Source organism: Orussus abietinus, unplaced genomic scaffold (genome assembly GCF_000612105.2).
Source record: "Orussus abietinus isolate OABI.00-Male unplaced genomic scaffold, Oabi_2.0 scaffold3, whole genome shotgun sequence".
NCBI lineage: Eukaryota > Metazoa > Arthropoda > Insecta > Hymenoptera > Orussidae > Orussus > Orussus abietinus.
In genome coordinates, this window is record NW_019395984.1 from 1,478,776 (window position 1) to 1,494,269 (window position 15,494).

Below are 15,494 nucleotides of genomic sequence, written 5' to 3' on the forward strand. Positions count from 1 at the left end.
CATCCAGTACCGTTATTGGGCAAATACCGGAAGTTGGGCTAATTACCGTTATCAGTGTTTGGCTCCTGTTTTCATTTCTGAAAGACACATCGCATGCTTGATGTGTGAAATCAACTTATGTGCGCGTTTAATAAAATTATATTACAAAAGAAATAATTTTCCCTACATGTAGGAAGTAAACCATTTAATTTACGGAGTCACCGCAATTGTGCAAAGTATAAGTTGTAAACTAGAAAAGGATAAAATCACCTGGAGCATGTGACGCCATCTGTATATCATTGTATGAAATATAATGATCATAGTTATCGATAGATGTTAACATGGATTTCTTATGCGATAATTACCTACTTAAAAATTGTTTTTGAAAGATAGCTGTATTGTACTTTTCTGCATATACAGTATGTGTTGTATTCATTACTCACACGGCCAATGAAACATTGAAAACTCCACATTTTAATTTATTATTACATGAAAGTTTACACAAACTCGCAGAACAAAAGCGGTTGCTCGTTAATTTGTTCAGTTTTGCTGCGCATGTATATCAGATTATTGGCATTTTAAATATAAAGCAGGTGATTTAAAAAAATCCATCGGTCTCGTTACAGGACACGTAAAATTTTGAGGATCGGTGGGAGGAAATAAGTATAAAATTAAGACATTACGAGTAACAGGGATTTTATTTTGCATTAAATCACTGTATGCTCGTCAAGCGTCTCTCTTAACCTCCTTACATATAAACCTAGAGCGACTCATGGAATGATACGAGTGAACATTTAATGTTGAAACTGATGAAAAAGTAAAAAAAAATCGAAGCATGGACTATACGACTTTCAAGAAATGAAAACAATCCCCCCCTATTAAAGATCCGAAATTGTTAACACCTCTAAATGATGAATTTTTTTCTGAATATTTTATCCTCTGCGTGTCTTCTTGGATTATTTTGTATCTATAATAGGGGGGCGGTGGTAAGGTAAAAAAATATATATCAATAGCAATGGTAGTGTCATTTCCCTGCCGAACAGTATAAATGAAGCACTCCTTTTCGGCGTGACTTAGGATTAAAAAATAAGTTAAGGATTATCCCACCGAGTGGGACATAGGATGTATCTCTTTTCACAAGATTTTGATTGTATTGTGGTAATAAAGGAATCTAATGCTTTAAGAGTGAAACATGTAGCGAAGTCTTCTTCTACCTTCCTAAAAAGTCTTTGGATTCCAAGGAATCTCGTTTCCTCGGTATGTTTTGAACTATTATTTAATCGACTTCCTCCATCCTAGAAGCCTCTTCAGAATCACCCTCCAAAGTAGGTACTTCACGGTCGATCTTCTCATCTTCGACAACAGGAGTGTCATCTTCGTCAAAGCCCAAGCCCAGTTTGATCATTCTGTAAATCCTAGAGGCATGAACCTGCGGATCCTCCAAAGCAAATCCTGAGGATAGCAATGCCGTTTCAAAGAGTAGCACAACCAGGTCCTTTACAGATTTGTCGTGCTTATCAGCTTCGGCTTTCTGTCTCAAAGCCTCCATGATTGGATGATCAGGGTTGATTTCCAAGTGTTTCTTTGCAGCCATGTATCCCATTGTTGAAGTATCTCGAAGCGCCTGCGCTTTCATGATTCTCTCCATGTTGGCAGTCCATCCATACTGCGACGTAACGATACAGCAGGGAGAATCGACGAGTCGATTGGACACCACTACTTTCTCCACCTTCTTATCCAAGATGTCTTTCATGACTTTGCACAGGCTTTCAAACTTTGCCTTGTCTTCCTCTCGTTTCTTCTTCTCCTCTTCATCCTCTGGAAGCTCCAAACCTTCCTTAGTGACAGAAACCAATTGCTTCCCGTCATACTCCTTCATTTGTTGCACTACATATTCATCGATGGGCTCCGTCATATAGATCACCTCAAATCCGCGTTTCTTTACCCTCTCGACAAAGGAGCTGTTAGCTACTTGATCTCGGCTCTCTCCAGTAATGTAGTAGATGTGCTTCTGATTCTCCTTCATGCGTCCCACATATTCTTTTAGTGAACACGCTTCATCTCCTGAAGCCGAAGTATGATATCGAAGAAGCTCCGAAAGTTTCTTCCTGTTCTGACTATCTTCGTGAATACCGAGTTTCAAATTCTTACTAAATTGTTCATAGCATTTTTTGTAGTTTTCTTTGTCCTCGGCAAGTTCTTCAAAGAGCTCCAAACATTTCTTAACAAGATTCTTTCTTATGACTTTGAGAATCTTGTTCTGCTGGAGCATCTCTCGGGAGATATTAAGTGGAAGATCTTCACTGTCCACGACTCCTTTGATGAAATTCAGGTACTCTGGAATGAGGTCCTCACAGTTGTCCATGATGAAGACTCTTCGTACATATAGCTTGATGTTGTTCTTTCGTTTTTTGTTCTCAAATAAGTCGAATGGAGCTCTTCGAGGAATAAAGAGGAGAGCACGGAACTCGAGTTGACCCTCGACAGAGAAGTGTTTCACGGCAAGGTGGTCCTCCCAATCATTGGTCAAGCTTTTGTAGAATTCACCATATTCTTCCTGCGTGATATCATCGGGGTTCCTGGTCCAGATCGGCTTCGTCTTGTTCAATTCTTCATCTTCGGTATATTTTTCTTTGATAGTCTTCTTTTTCTTTTTCTTCGTCTTTGATTTATCCTCTTCCTCATCTTCTCCGACATCTTCGATCTTGGGCTTGTCATCTTCATTTTCCACATCCTTTGTTGGTTCTTCCTCTTCGTCTTCGCTGAGTTCCTTTTCCCGTTCCTTCTCAACCAATAACTTGATCGGATATCCAATAAACTGTGAATGCTTCTTTACGATCTCCTTTATTTTTGACTCCTCTAAATATTCGGTTTGATCTTCTTTTATGTGTAGAATGATCTTTGTCCCTCGACCAATCGGTTCTCCATTATCAGGCCTTACGATAAAGGAGCCTCCAGCCGCCGACTCCCATAGGTATTGCTCGTCGTCATTATGTTTTGAAATAACCGTTACCTTATCAGCAACCAAGTATGCTGAATAAAAACCTACACCAAATTGGCCAATCATCGAGATATCAGCTCCAGCTTGCAAAGCTTCCATAAAGGCCTTCGTGCCAGATTTTGCAATTGTTCCTAGATTGTTCACCAAGTCAGCTTTTGTCATACCAATACCACTGTAATGAAAAATTATTATGAGCGATTGCTCAGTTTAAACACGTCTTTAATTTTATATTCCACCACAAAAATTACAGATGAGATAAAAGGAATCAGTGCTAAACAAAATGCAACACTTACGAGTCCAAGATGGTCAGTGTACGATCATTCTTATTAGGGATGATCTTGATGAACAACTCCTTGCAAGAATCCAGTTTTGTCGGATTGATAAGAGATTCATAACGAATTTTATCCAAAGCCTGTAAAACCAAATTAAGTACTTAATTGCCCTATTCATATAAAAATAAATGAACATTATACTATTTTACGATATCACATCAATGTTCCATTTAGAAAAATATTACAAACAGCAAGAGAATAGAAAATTAGTTAAATTGTACTGAAAACGGATTCAATGATTAAAAAAAAAAAAAACATTAAAAACTATCAACATACATCGGAAGAATTGGAGATCAATTCTCGGATGAAGATTTCCTTGTTGGAGTAGAACGTGTTGATGATCAAACTCATCAACTGAGCGATTTCTGCCTGGAAAGCGAATGTCTCGACTTCGCCTCCCTCGGCCATGGCGACGTCCTCCGGCATCTTGGATTATTTCAGATATCTCTTCGAATTAACGTCCAACCAGTAATCCAAACCAGATAAAACACTGTTGTGCTTCAAAACAAACTTCTTCCTCCTCGGAGTCACCGCCTTGTAAGTCAAATTGTGGTATTTCTCATGTGCAGCTTCGCGATGCAACTCACTCGCCGTCACCGTAGAGAGTATTGAGTCCCGGCGAATGTTCCTTGCTTTTATGTAGCCTTGAAGATTCTAGAAGGCGTCCGCCGGAAGTCACCCAGCTCGAGAACGTTCTCCCAAATCGGCGACTAAATGCCATGTGCTGTGAAAATCCTGTCGACGTAAAATCGAGACACAACCATGTGAATATTTCTATTAGGGATTCTTGTAAGTTCCGAGCTAAAAAAATTGATGAGAATAATCACAGGTTTCTCGCAGGATGATCAAAGTTAAAAAGTTGTTTGATTAACGCCGTGGGTGAAAAGTGGCGCGCGCGCGTAGGAAGAACCTCGAAAGTACGACGAGACGAGCCAATACTAGATAGGTTGAGTTAGTTACGACCGCAGAAGAGTTCCACTTTTCGATTTTGCATTTGCGCTCGCTTAAAGTCATCGTTCGTACAATTCAAATGAATAATATTCAAAGCGGATTGAAAACTGGACTTGCGAATCCTTTTCCGCCTGAAATACAAAGGTCGTAATCTTTTTTTAGGTATTTCAGAATTTTTAGGAATCGTTCGCCGGAAGTGCGGTCGAGGCCAGAACGTTCTCTCAAAAAGGCGACTAAATAGGACGAATTTTTATGTTTTTTTCGCGGTTCATTTACAGAGAGGATACGAGAGTATTTCCGATTCGAATTTTTCGCACGTTTTAAGATGAGGAAGTGCATGAAAATTATTTGAGGGATTTCTTCGAGGCGATTGAAGTTTGGAAATCAAATTACTTCATGGGTAGAACGTGGTGCGCGCAATATGAACATCGAAACAACGTAGAACGCTGATGTAAGTTGTTTTGCATTGTACTCTTATATTTTGTTTACGAGAAAATTTAAGGAATGAAGATGTCGCATGCCTAATTAAAATAGCAATTAATCCGAATTTAATTTATATGCGTATCATAAAAATGACGAATAAGCTGAATTTTCGAGAAGAGTCGCAAATAGCAGCTACACTTATGCATCAAGGACGCGTGATTAAATATAGATACTCAAGTTTCGACTGCAATTTGTGGAGCACATGCTTCAGAGTATGCAGTTTTCAACAAACGACATAACAAACATCTGTCGATATTTAAAAATAGCCATGTACCAAATATACCGTATATATTCACGATGGTGATAAAACCTACAACTCACTGAATAAATCTTGAGGCACCAAAAAGTGGCTGGAAGTAAATTCACGATCCGTGGTGGCTTGTTCCTGATGGACCCGAAGGAGTATTATTATTTACTTAGACATATTAAGATCGTTTTTCACTTAGTCTTACAAATGTGGGATACGAGTTTCCTCGATAATTAAAACTCGACATTCCGGGTGCAAGTACATACAAAACGCAGTCATGAAATTCCTGGCTGCGATAGGTCGAAGAAACGACATCCCAGGGCGATTGTCTCGGTGGAACTCGTATTTGAATCTTTATTTCCTCTCAGTTATCGTTTATTCGTTACAATTTGTAAAAATAGCATACTGTACCAAAAAACTGCTATACCGTTACTTTTTTATCGTACGCCTATCTACGTGTACGTTAATCTATTTACCTATATGTACTTATTCCACTGTGTTGTGGCAGTAAGAAGTGAATTACTTCGTCCCGAGAACTGTCAGGGTTTTCTGTCGGGCGCCAGTGAAGATGATAAATTAACATTAAATGAGATTATCCGAATCGTTCAGGATAGACGCCGCGGCAACAAAGTAAACCACGTGGGTGTGACCGGTGCGCGAAAGAACTATCATATAAGGGATCGCGTTTACGGCGACAGTGTGAAATTTTAGATATACATAATTTGTACATATTTACAAGGGCGTCGCGATTTCGCATCCCACTTCGATGAGCTACCTAATTACTCCTTAAAGCGAGAGCTATTTAAATATACAACAGTGGTACCTCTTGCAGACGTTACTGCAAAGATCCCTAGAAAAGAAAAACCATTAGTAACACTCGATCAGTGCCTCGACCTCCCCGTTTTCTTTTTTTCTCTCGGGTTCACCGTTTTGCTCTCAATATTTACTTATCGTAATTACACATTGCACCGAAAGGGATTAAATTATTTTTCTCTTTTTTTGTAAAAGTACAAAAGTTCAAGCAGCGTGTAGAGTCACTGTTGAGAGCATTTTTCGGCGACTTTCTTTTCCTCTTTCCTCTACAATTTTTCTGGACCGTCTACACTTAGACAAAGGTACTTGCTTTTCTTTCATTCTGACCGAATCTTCGAGCAACTACAGGAAAGGAAACTCGCCCCAACATTAGGTGACGAAGAAGTCTAGGACCTTTTTTAAACAACTTTTCAATTTTGTTTAACTCGATTTCATTGAAAATACTCGGCATTGCATTAAATTCGGCGTTCTTTTTCTTTTTTTCTTTTCTCGCACATGCAAGATGATCCGTTATAACGAGTGCTGATGTAACAGTTAATACTTTTTAACGAACCAAGCATGCAGCCTAACATAGGAAAACCAGTACAAATTAACATTACTTTTCAACGTCCTTTTTAGTGCAATGTTGATTTGCATTATAACGTTACGTCATTGACTTATATAATTAGGATATTAATTTTTTACCACTCGAAAAGCACCATAGGACACATACTGCGTCGCCAAGAGATGTTTTAAGCACCCTCTTGATTTTCACGGAAAATCAAATTCAGACACTTGACATCCTGGTCCGTCCAAATCAATTATTACATATACCCTTCACGATTTTAATAAAATTTAGTACGTATGTAGAGGGGCTCTGGATAGTTCTTATTTTTCACAATTTATGCGCAAAAGATATATCGAGGAACAGAAATGTCGAACATTAAGTCAGTGTGTGAAACGGAGGACGGTTTCAGCGAAACTTGCGTTACACATTGAGAGCTATTCAACTAGGTGATTCGACATTTTAAATACAATCCCAAACATAGAAAACCACTTTGTAACTGTTCACGTTGAATTGCTGTACAGCGGTTCAACGTTAACAGCCAAAACGAAGGAATGTCCAAAGCCATCGAGCAGATTTCACGTTTCGTACGTTAAAAATAGTACGTACGCGCGTATGTGTAATATGCAGAGTGTACAAATTGCACTTGCGTTGTGCACTTAGTCTGCAATAGCATTGCAATAGTAATTCATAATGCCCAACACTCGGAACCCTCTAGATGTCTATAGATATATATGTGTAATTTTATTAAAATCGAGAAGTTTCCGTTCACGAGGATTTTCGTCAATGTTCAGCTATATTCAATAAACTGATCTTTCCTTTTCGCGGGAAACTGAATAAAATCACGATAAGGCATGCTGAACGGTTACATGCAAGTTGTGCAGCAACACGATGCAACAAATAATCGCGATACGAGGCCGACCATATCGTCGTTAACATATAACCTACGAGACGATACAACCTACCCATGGGATCGCAAACGGCAGTTATAATTTAGAAACGAAAAATTAATCAGAATTAATGGTAATCGTTAGCGACGATAAACGAGACAAGCGATGCCAATCCCACGCAAAAAAGGGTAAATCCAAGAAGTCACTTAGTCTGCATGACAATAGGCACCCACGTATGTATATGTGCAGCATCTCTTTTTTTTACATATATATAAATCAGGTACACGCTTTAATCTTTCGATCCGCTATTCGCACGAAGCACAGTATCCCACGCAACCGTAGCAGAACGCGCCCTAAGCTCTCCCGACGAGGACGATAAATAATAAATTAATATCGATCGAAAAAATATTGGTAATCCTTGCTTGGTGGTATTGTATTTCTTTCTTTTCTGTAAATATTTCTTTAATAAAAAACGTCACAGCTAATTTTTAATCCTTCCTTCATATAAACACTGAAAATGTAGATTACAACATAATATACTGATAACAATTCCATCATATGGTGGAGAAATAGTCGAGTGGCTATATTCTGTTGTACCAACATTGAAAATTATCACCTACTTAGTATTCCTTCCATTTTATACGTGTAATGTATTGTACAAATTATTCCATACTGTTTGGACAATGTGTGCTCACTCGGGTACGCTCTCTTAGTATCGTCGTCGCTTGCAAAAATATGAATCTACTATTTTAACGTAATCTTTACGCTCTCACCGACAGCGCTGGTGCTACAGTGTCCAAAAGTATAGGTCAAGTTATTACGATGCAGCAGGCATATATACATACATAATGTGACAATGTACATCATCCACTCGTCCACGCGTTACACACGCCATATATATATCGCTATATACGGCCACACGAATCGTTCCCTCCGTCGAGTGTGACCACCGTCGAGACCAAACATAGGACCACCGTCTAATGGAAATACGGCCGAGCCGAGGACACGCTCTTTCTCTCTCGAAGTTTCCCCGTTCCGACACCAGTGGCGTTGCCCGTCCAACTGAAGACGCAGCGGGACCAATCGGAACCAATGATCTCCCTCCTATTTTACAAACAACGATCGAGGCCCCCTCCGGTGACGCGAACAAGGAGCTCTTCTAAAATAATCACAGAGCTACGTCGGAGAGTTCCGTCCTACCTCCTCTACGCTTAATTACACCCTCTCCCTTTCAACCGTCTCATCCTCCCTACTCGATACGTCATCTCGCGCTTGAAAAATAAAGAACGATCTATTTATATTACATTTAAAAAATGTTCAGTCATTTACAGTAGGGAAGCTTATTATCGACATGGTACAAGTAACGTTACTTCGAATGTATACGAGGTGACAGCAGACCCAGACCCGCTACTTCGAGTCCCTCCGCGTGCACCCGGTCGACACGCGGCCCGGGGCAAGGAACCGATCGCGTCGATCCGGAGAATCTGGGCACGGTGATACCAGATATCAGGCCGGTCGGTTGCGAGTTCCATTGTACGCGATTCGCGCGAGCTTTCGCGGCGCTTCTCGTCGAGGTCCATTGAGGCCAGCTCACACGAGACCATGCAAGTAGGGCGCCGATTATTGGGCGGGTCACTTGCGTTCCTGCCCCTCACAGAACATCACTTCAAGTACGACTTGTAGAGCGTGGTGCTCCTACACGTCTCTTTCTCCTGCTCGAGGAGGAACAGCAGGTCCCGAAAGTTCACCCTCTTGAGGCGCGGTCTCAGCGGCATTTGTCGGTTCATGCCGGACGCCGTGGCGTTCGCCCCGGGCCCGCTCCCGGCGTTGCTGGCAGTTCCGCCAACGTCTAATTTAGGTTTTTTCCGAGGGCCGATCGCCTGCAACGCCGTCAGATTCGCTTCCCGTTGCCTCAGCTCCTCCATCTCGGCGCGTTGCATCTGTAGGAAATAATCTATCAGTTTCTGTGCCATTTTCACATCTGTCAAGGACATGGCATTTTCCCTTCGGATTCGTAGTAACGCCTAGACATTAGATTTTACTTTACCTCTTTAGCCTTTGCTTTTAACTTCGCTTGCTCCGGGTCTTCCGTTTTCGCACGACTCTTCGCCGCCTTCAACAGTAGTTCTCGCTCTTGTTCCTCGTGTTTCCTGCGTTCCACTCTGTCGAGCTCCTCCAGGAACTTGAGCTGTGCTCTCACGTCTTGCGTTACCTCGTACCTTGGGTCCATCTGTAACGGTTGCAGGCCAGCATGAACCATCTTGCAACATTTTTCGTTAGAAATCCAATCACGGAATCAGGGCTGCTTACCTTGATTAGGTCTATTCTGTGCTCCGCTATGACAGCCAGCTTCTCTACTAAATTTTTTAACCTCTCCTGCGTCGCGTGGGAAATTAACGCGGCAACCTCCTGATTTGGTTCCTCTAGTCCATAACTGGACACTAAGGCATACCGACGATGTCAATATTAACACTACTGATTCTACCAATCCTCCGATCACTTACTTACGTTAATCACTGACTATAACGGAACTATTGGAATTCCCTCGATGGGTATACTTTCTTTACCTATTTGTTTGATCCTGTGTTGCAGGGGCGTTATGTGCAAAAAGACCTCGTCCTTGCACGACCGTATCTGCGTCCCGACGAATTCGGTGGATCCTAGGATTCTCTGAGATTCTTCCGCGAGATTGACGCCTCCCATAGCTGCCACATCGTTTATGTCGTCGTCGCCCCTGTACAATTAACACGGTGACCTCTTCGATCGATCATTGCTCCGTCAAAAGCGAGAGAAAACGTCTACGGAGCAGGTAGAGGAGAAAGAGTCACTTACGTGTAACCCGCGGAAGAAAAAGTCTTTTTCTCTTTTTCCTTAGCAGTTGGTTTTGGTACGAGAGAAGGCACTACGGCTTTGTTAAGTGTAGTGGTTGTGTTAACTGTCTTTCCTTGGGCGGCGGTCGTGACGGTCTTCGCGACCGTCGTCGCAGGTGGTTTTTGAACACTGGGAGTGGTGGGTCGAACTCCACTTACTGCCACCGTTGTCTTGACAGTGAATGCCGTCGGGCTGCGAACTACCGTCGTCGTCACAGGCCGGATCTGAAATCAACGCATCGCGGTGGATCACGTTCGCGTGCAAGCTCCTTTTCATTCCATCTCTTCAACTGAATTGAACAAAAAGATAACAAAGTGTATGATACGTGGTCTGGGATTTATTTGTGTAGTGTTCCCGCTTAAGAACCGTTTCTTGGACCGTGCACTCACCAGTCTCTGCTGAAGAGGCTGCGGTGGCCGCGGAACGGCCGTCGTCGTAGCCGCGGGTGCCGCCAAGGGTGCCATGACTCGTACCGGGGTCGTTGCAGTGGTTCCAACCGCGGGACCCGTCGCCGCTACAGCGACACTTGGCCTTAACTGATTCTGCCGTGAAGTTATAGCAAAACGATTTAATCAACCTCAATCGCGTAGAAACTGACGGACTTGACAACCGGAGAAAGGAGCGGGGAAGATCTAACGTACCTGCGTAACAACTGGGGTAGCCGAAGCTATGGAGAAGACGACATTCGCAGGCGGTGGTCTTATCCCCTCGATGACCAACTCCTTCGTAACAAGGGATTGCCTTAGGAGCGGCAAACTCTTTTTCAGGAATCCGATCAAGCATGGTTGCGGCGATGCGTTCAGTAATTTCTCGAGTCTATCACAAAACTCTTCCGGCTCAACTTTCGTGTCAATTAATTCTTGAATCAACGTCCGAACATTTCGTTCCACTGATTTAGGTTCTCGACTAGACAACTCTAATAAATTTGCTAAGAATTTACGGCACTTTTCTTTGGTATTATCTATGGTTTGACGCTGAAAAATAACACCCCCATTTATTAACGTGTCTTCTATGAGTCGAATCCAACGGTATCACGAGGACCATTTGTTAAAACCGTTCCAAATATCAGAATATTTACTTTTTTAGGATATGTCGTTACAATATCATTTAACGGATGGTCTTCAATGAATACCCGTTATTATAACGTTCATGTCGAATTTACCTGCGCTGGGGTTTGAACCGTTTGAACGGTAGTTGCAGCAGGAGTAGAAGGGGCGGTTGTGACAGCGGTAGTTACCGTTCCAGGTGTCGTAGTTGCTGTAGTTACACTCGCAGCAGCCACGGTCTGCAGAATTCACATAAACGAATTAGTACAAGGCTGTTGTACTTTGCTACATTCACGTGAAAGAAGACTAATTTACTTGCATTCGGAGAATAGTTCTCCAGGCAACACAGAAATAAATATAGAACAGAGAATTCAATTTCTGTGTTAGTTAAAAAATCTGTGACTTCACCGTACGCGATTAATTCAATGTTATCTTAACACCGAATTATTCTCGGTTTAAATCAGCAAATTAATTTCTTTCACGTTGCAAGTTGTATCCTTGAAAATCAGACGACACGTCGAGTAAGAATTTTTAGACATTTCAACGAGCACTCGCAGTATACATTTTTTCTAGGAGATATAAACCAATGAAACTTCTACTGTTTTCAATTTAACGATACAAAACAAGAAATGCAATATAAATTATAGTCTATTGTTGAAACGAGTTTCAAAGTGCTACAATGTGTACTGCACGCACATTTTTGTATTGCGATTTATTTACTGAAAGATAATTAAAAAATTCTATGGAAGGAAAACATACTACAAACGTACATTACTTTACCAATGCAAAAACTGGAAAATCAAATTTTTGCCAAATTGAAAACATGAGTAAATACTAAAAAAATAAGATAAGCCAAGAGAAAGTGATAAAAGAAATCGAATAAAAACTGCTAAGCCATTCGGTAATTTGTTGTATGCACGTGATTATTATACATTGAATTAAAACATTTATATTTTTTAAAATTATTTTTAAATATTACTTTTAAGTGGAACAATATATTATAGTTTGCTCTTTTCATTGAAGATTTCTAAATATGTTTATTTCTAGGAAAATTAATTATGTCAACGTTTGTTGACGTCTTCTTATAAAATACTATGACATTGATTTCATAAAATGCTTATCTTAAACAGACGCACTTGTACCTTATACAGACTCGTATGTTACTTGTTAACTGAAATTTATTGTAAGTGGTTAATTTTTACTGCTTACGTTTAGTTCCTTGGACAGTTTGTAGTTTAAGTTCACTGATTCCTAACTAAATAACTGCGCATAATGTAAGAACTGCTGTCAAGATAAATTTTCAATGTCTCTGATGTTAACAATTTAGTCAAGATTAATACAGCGTAAAGTATTACATAAGACTAAAAATTTTGTCATAGTTAATTATTCATTAGTACCCAAGTAGTTTCATAAAAAATTGATCATAATACTAAACAATCAATTGCTCTGAAACTACACTTATGTGTTAAAAGCCAAGAAAATATTAACGAATCACAGTTAGCCGGAAAAAAATGTTCATGCAACAATGTAATTTATTTTTAATCATCCAAACACTACCACAGAACACTCGTTTGTACTAAGTGCATTTCACTTTGTACGATCTACAGATTTTAGGCTAATAAATCCACTGCTACCGTAGACAATAAAGCATGCAATAATCTGATGAAAAAATGTAACGAAAAAATTCAAATGATCAAAGCACACGTTGGAATATGTTTGTCCAGACCTGACATAAGTATTGTAAACGTACGATCTCATTCCCAATTTGCCAAATTAAGGATAAAACTCAATGGTAATCTACAGAGGCACTACATCGAGTCTTGTATAAGAGGTATAAAAGTGCGTCACCTGAACGGGTTTTCTTAGAGTGGCGAGTGGTGGGCCAGTGAACTGTGTGTTCAGCCTACTTACAGCTGGCACAGGGGCTAGACGATATGTGGTGCCTGCAGATGGGGCGACCACGGCATTGCCAGCGATACTATTCTGTGTGACCGTGGTGCCAGCTGGAGTGCCCGCAGTCGGAGCTGGACCCACTCTCAATAATTGATACTGCCCATTTTCTGTTTTCAGAAGCAGGTGACCCTGAGTTCCAGGCTGAAGACCGTGCAGAGCCTGTAGTGTGATCTGCAATAATAAATACTGGCTTTATCTTTGCTAATATGATGAATCGTTACAATACAAATGATACATCTAATACAGTACTACAAATTGGACGTTTGTCAATTTTTGTTCAAAATTCAACTTTACATATTCGTCGATGTCCTGTTTATAATCGACTGTTGATTTTTTTATGTAGCAAATAACAGGCTCGGTTCTTACCCCGGGAGCACCAGGTCTGGCCCCAACCATATGTTGACCATGAATGACAACCCTGGATGCAACTTGTTTCCCGGCCTGCTGTCCAGAAACCGGAGTACCCGGTCTCATAGTATTAACGTTAAGAATCTGTACATTGCTGGGCACGATGGTAGACGCGACTCCAGGTTTCTGCTGCGCCACACTGGCCACATTGGCGGTCACCGAGACCGGAACGGACATGGGTACGGAGACCATTCCCCCAGGAGCAGCACTGGTTTTAATAACCAGAGCAGCTCCGGTCTGTTTTCCTGCGTTGCTCACCGTCTGTCCCACTGTCTGTGCCACAGATGCAACATTTGGGGCAACATTCGCCACGGTCTGCAGAACAGTAGGAGCTGTACAAACTGCGACGCCTAGGGTACCATTAGCTAGCTGACCAACAGCTTGTGCTGGGAAAGTGAGTTTATTATTGGCATTGACTACTCCAGTCGTCGCGATAACTTGGCCTGCCGTTGGATATATTATTTTGACTGGCTCGTGCGATTTGGCCAACGTCGGTACAGGACTGGCTGGAACTTGATTCGTAGCAATCTAAAAATAGAATCGACACAGGTAATATAAAAAGTTACATCGCATACATCGCACTTGTTATTAAACACATACAGTTATTTGTTAACAAGATATCATTTTAGTCCAGTAGATCTACATATATTCTTAACCTCTTCCACTATGTCAGTTTTAAGATATATCTCTGAATCCTTTTTCTCTAACAAAATTTTATACCCTTTGATTTTTCATATAAAACACTCATAAAAAATAAGGTAGGGTCAACGTACTTTAGTAATCTTTGAAATCTTTACATCATCGAACGCTCAAACTCTAAATCTGGTTTTTCTACAATCGCAAACTCTTGAACCATCGTTGCCTAAAATCTCCCAACTGCGCTCTAAATCCTCTGGCAAAGCGTCTCTCGATCACAGGCCATAGACCTTCGGGGGATTTTATTGAGAGCCCGGAGGGGTCGAGTAAATAATCGAGTGGCAGCCTTACCTGGAAGGTCCTGGTTTGTCCAGGTTGGTGATGGTGCTGCTGCTGCGATTGCTGAACTTGTTGGGCCTGTTGGGCCTGCTGCGCGGGCTGCGCTGGTTGCGCGGGCTGGGCCGGCTGAGCCGGGGGCGCACTCGAGGGGGCGGTTGCGGCTGCGGAGGCGGGGGCTGCGGGCTTGGGCTGTTCCTGGTGGTGGGTCACGGGGCTACCAAGGGCGGAAGGCTGGTGGCCGTTGGCCACCCCATGCTTCTGCGTCGGCTGAGCCGCGCCGACGGCGACGGCGATGGTGCCCCCGTTGCTGATCGCGGCGCTGTTGACCTGGTGATTCTGGTGGTGAGCCGGCCCTGCCGGCAGTACGCTGCCTTGGTGGACCGCGCCCGGTGGCGTTGACGTCACCAGCTGCGTCTCCAGCGAACCCACAATCGCGCTCACCGCGGACTCGTCGACGTCCGTGCTCAGAGCTTCCTCCAAAAACTTAGCTGACGCCATTTTCTTCCAAGCTCCAACTGTAAACTGAACGGCGCATGCGCGTGCCGCGGACACTTCCCATGGTGCATTGCCCCGGCGTGTCGCGGAGCGGCGAGCGGAGGCGAGCTTCCTCGGCCCGCGCTTTGGCCTGCGCCGTGGAGCACCGCGAAGCGGATTCCGACGTCCTTTTGCGCGGAATCGAGAACCGCGCCGATTGTCTGGCTGCGTCCGTGGCCCACCCGGCGCCAGGCGCCGTCCCCGCTGATGGTCGGACCTCCCCGAGAACGGATTCCCTCCACCGGTGCGCACGATATGGCCGTCGATACGCCGATGCCCGGCCAACGAGATGCGTCACTCGACAAAATGGCCGTCGCGGGGACCTCGCCGCTCTGGTTGAACGGCCGATCGTCCTGGCCGCGTGGCTTTCCAAGAGATTGGGATCGTTCCGAGGTTCCCTGACTCGTTCCGGCACTTTCGCCGCATCTTCGCCTAAGTTTCGGCGGGTTTGCGCTGCTTGGCTCCCG

The 15,494-nt window shown here is 42.7% G+C and overlaps 2 protein-coding genes across 3 annotated transcripts; both read right to left on the bottom strand.

Moving 5' to 3' along the window:
- Positions 1 to 430: 430 nt before the first annotated feature.
- LOC105699141 (heat shock protein 83) lies at positions 431 to 3,933 on the bottom strand. Its single transcript, XM_012423909.2, has 3 exons — positions 3,589 to 3,933; positions 3,274 to 3,392; positions 431 to 3,152 (listed from the first exon to the last, which is right to left on the bottom strand). The coding sequence occupies exons 1-3, from the start codon at positions 3,736 to 3,738 to the stop codon at positions 1,256 to 1,258; spliced, it is 2,166 nt and encodes a 721-aa protein (XP_012279332.1). The 5' UTR covers positions 3,739 to 3,933; the 3' UTR covers positions 431 to 1,255.
- A 3,519-nt stretch (positions 3,934 to 7,452) lies between these two features.
- LOC105699140 (transcription initiation factor TFIID subunit 4) lies at positions 7,453 to 15,464 on the bottom strand. 2 transcript variants are annotated; one of them, XM_012423907.2, is made up of 11 exons: positions 14,506 to 15,464; positions 13,477 to 14,046; positions 13,006 to 13,281; positions 11,274 to 11,396; positions 10,753 to 11,085; positions 10,501 to 10,653; positions 10,073 to 10,335; positions 9,808 to 9,974; positions 9,551 to 9,681; positions 9,288 to 9,470; positions 7,453 to 9,180 (listed from the first exon to the last, which is right to left on the bottom strand). In XM_012423907.2, exons 1-11 carry the CDS (start codon positions 14,989 to 14,991, stop codon positions 8,902 to 8,904), a joined length of 2,964 nt encoding a protein of 987 aa, XP_012279330.1. In that variant the 5' UTR covers positions 14,992 to 15,464; the 3' UTR covers positions 7,453 to 8,901. The 2 variants fall into 2 exon arrangements, with proteins under 2 accessions (XP_012279330.1, XP_012279331.1); XM_012423908.2 differs by having other exon boundaries at positions 13,069 to 13,281; positions 14,506 to 15,463.
- Between the last annotated feature and the right edge of the window lie 30 nt (positions 15,465 to 15,494).

Bases quoted from the DNA above. Each gene is read 5' to 3' on its own strand.
- LOC105699141 (XM_012423909.2), bottom strand. From the start codon at position 3,738: ATGCCGGAGGACGTCGCCATGGCCGAGGGAGGCGAAGTCGAGACATTC. The intron at 3,393-3,588 runs GTATGTTGATAG...TTGGTTTTACAG, and splicing joins TGATCTCCAATTCTTCCGAT to GCTTTGGATAAAATTCGTTA. The intron at 3,153-3,273 runs GTAAGTGTTGCA...TTTTCATTACAG, and splicing joins ACACTGACCATCTTGGACTC to TGGTATTGGTATGACAAAAG.
- LOC105699140 (XM_012423907.2), bottom strand. From the start codon at position 14,991: ATGGCGTCAGCTAAGTTTTTGGAGGAAGCTCTGAGCACGGACGTCGAC. The intron at 11,086-11,273 runs GTAAATTCGACA...GTTATTTTTCAG, and splicing joins CGGTTCAAACCCCAGCGCAG to CGTCAAACCATAGATAATAC. The intron at 10,654-10,752 runs GTACGTTAGATC...ACTTCACGGCAG, and splicing joins CTACCCCAGTTGTTACGCAG to AATCAGTTAAGGCCAAGTGT.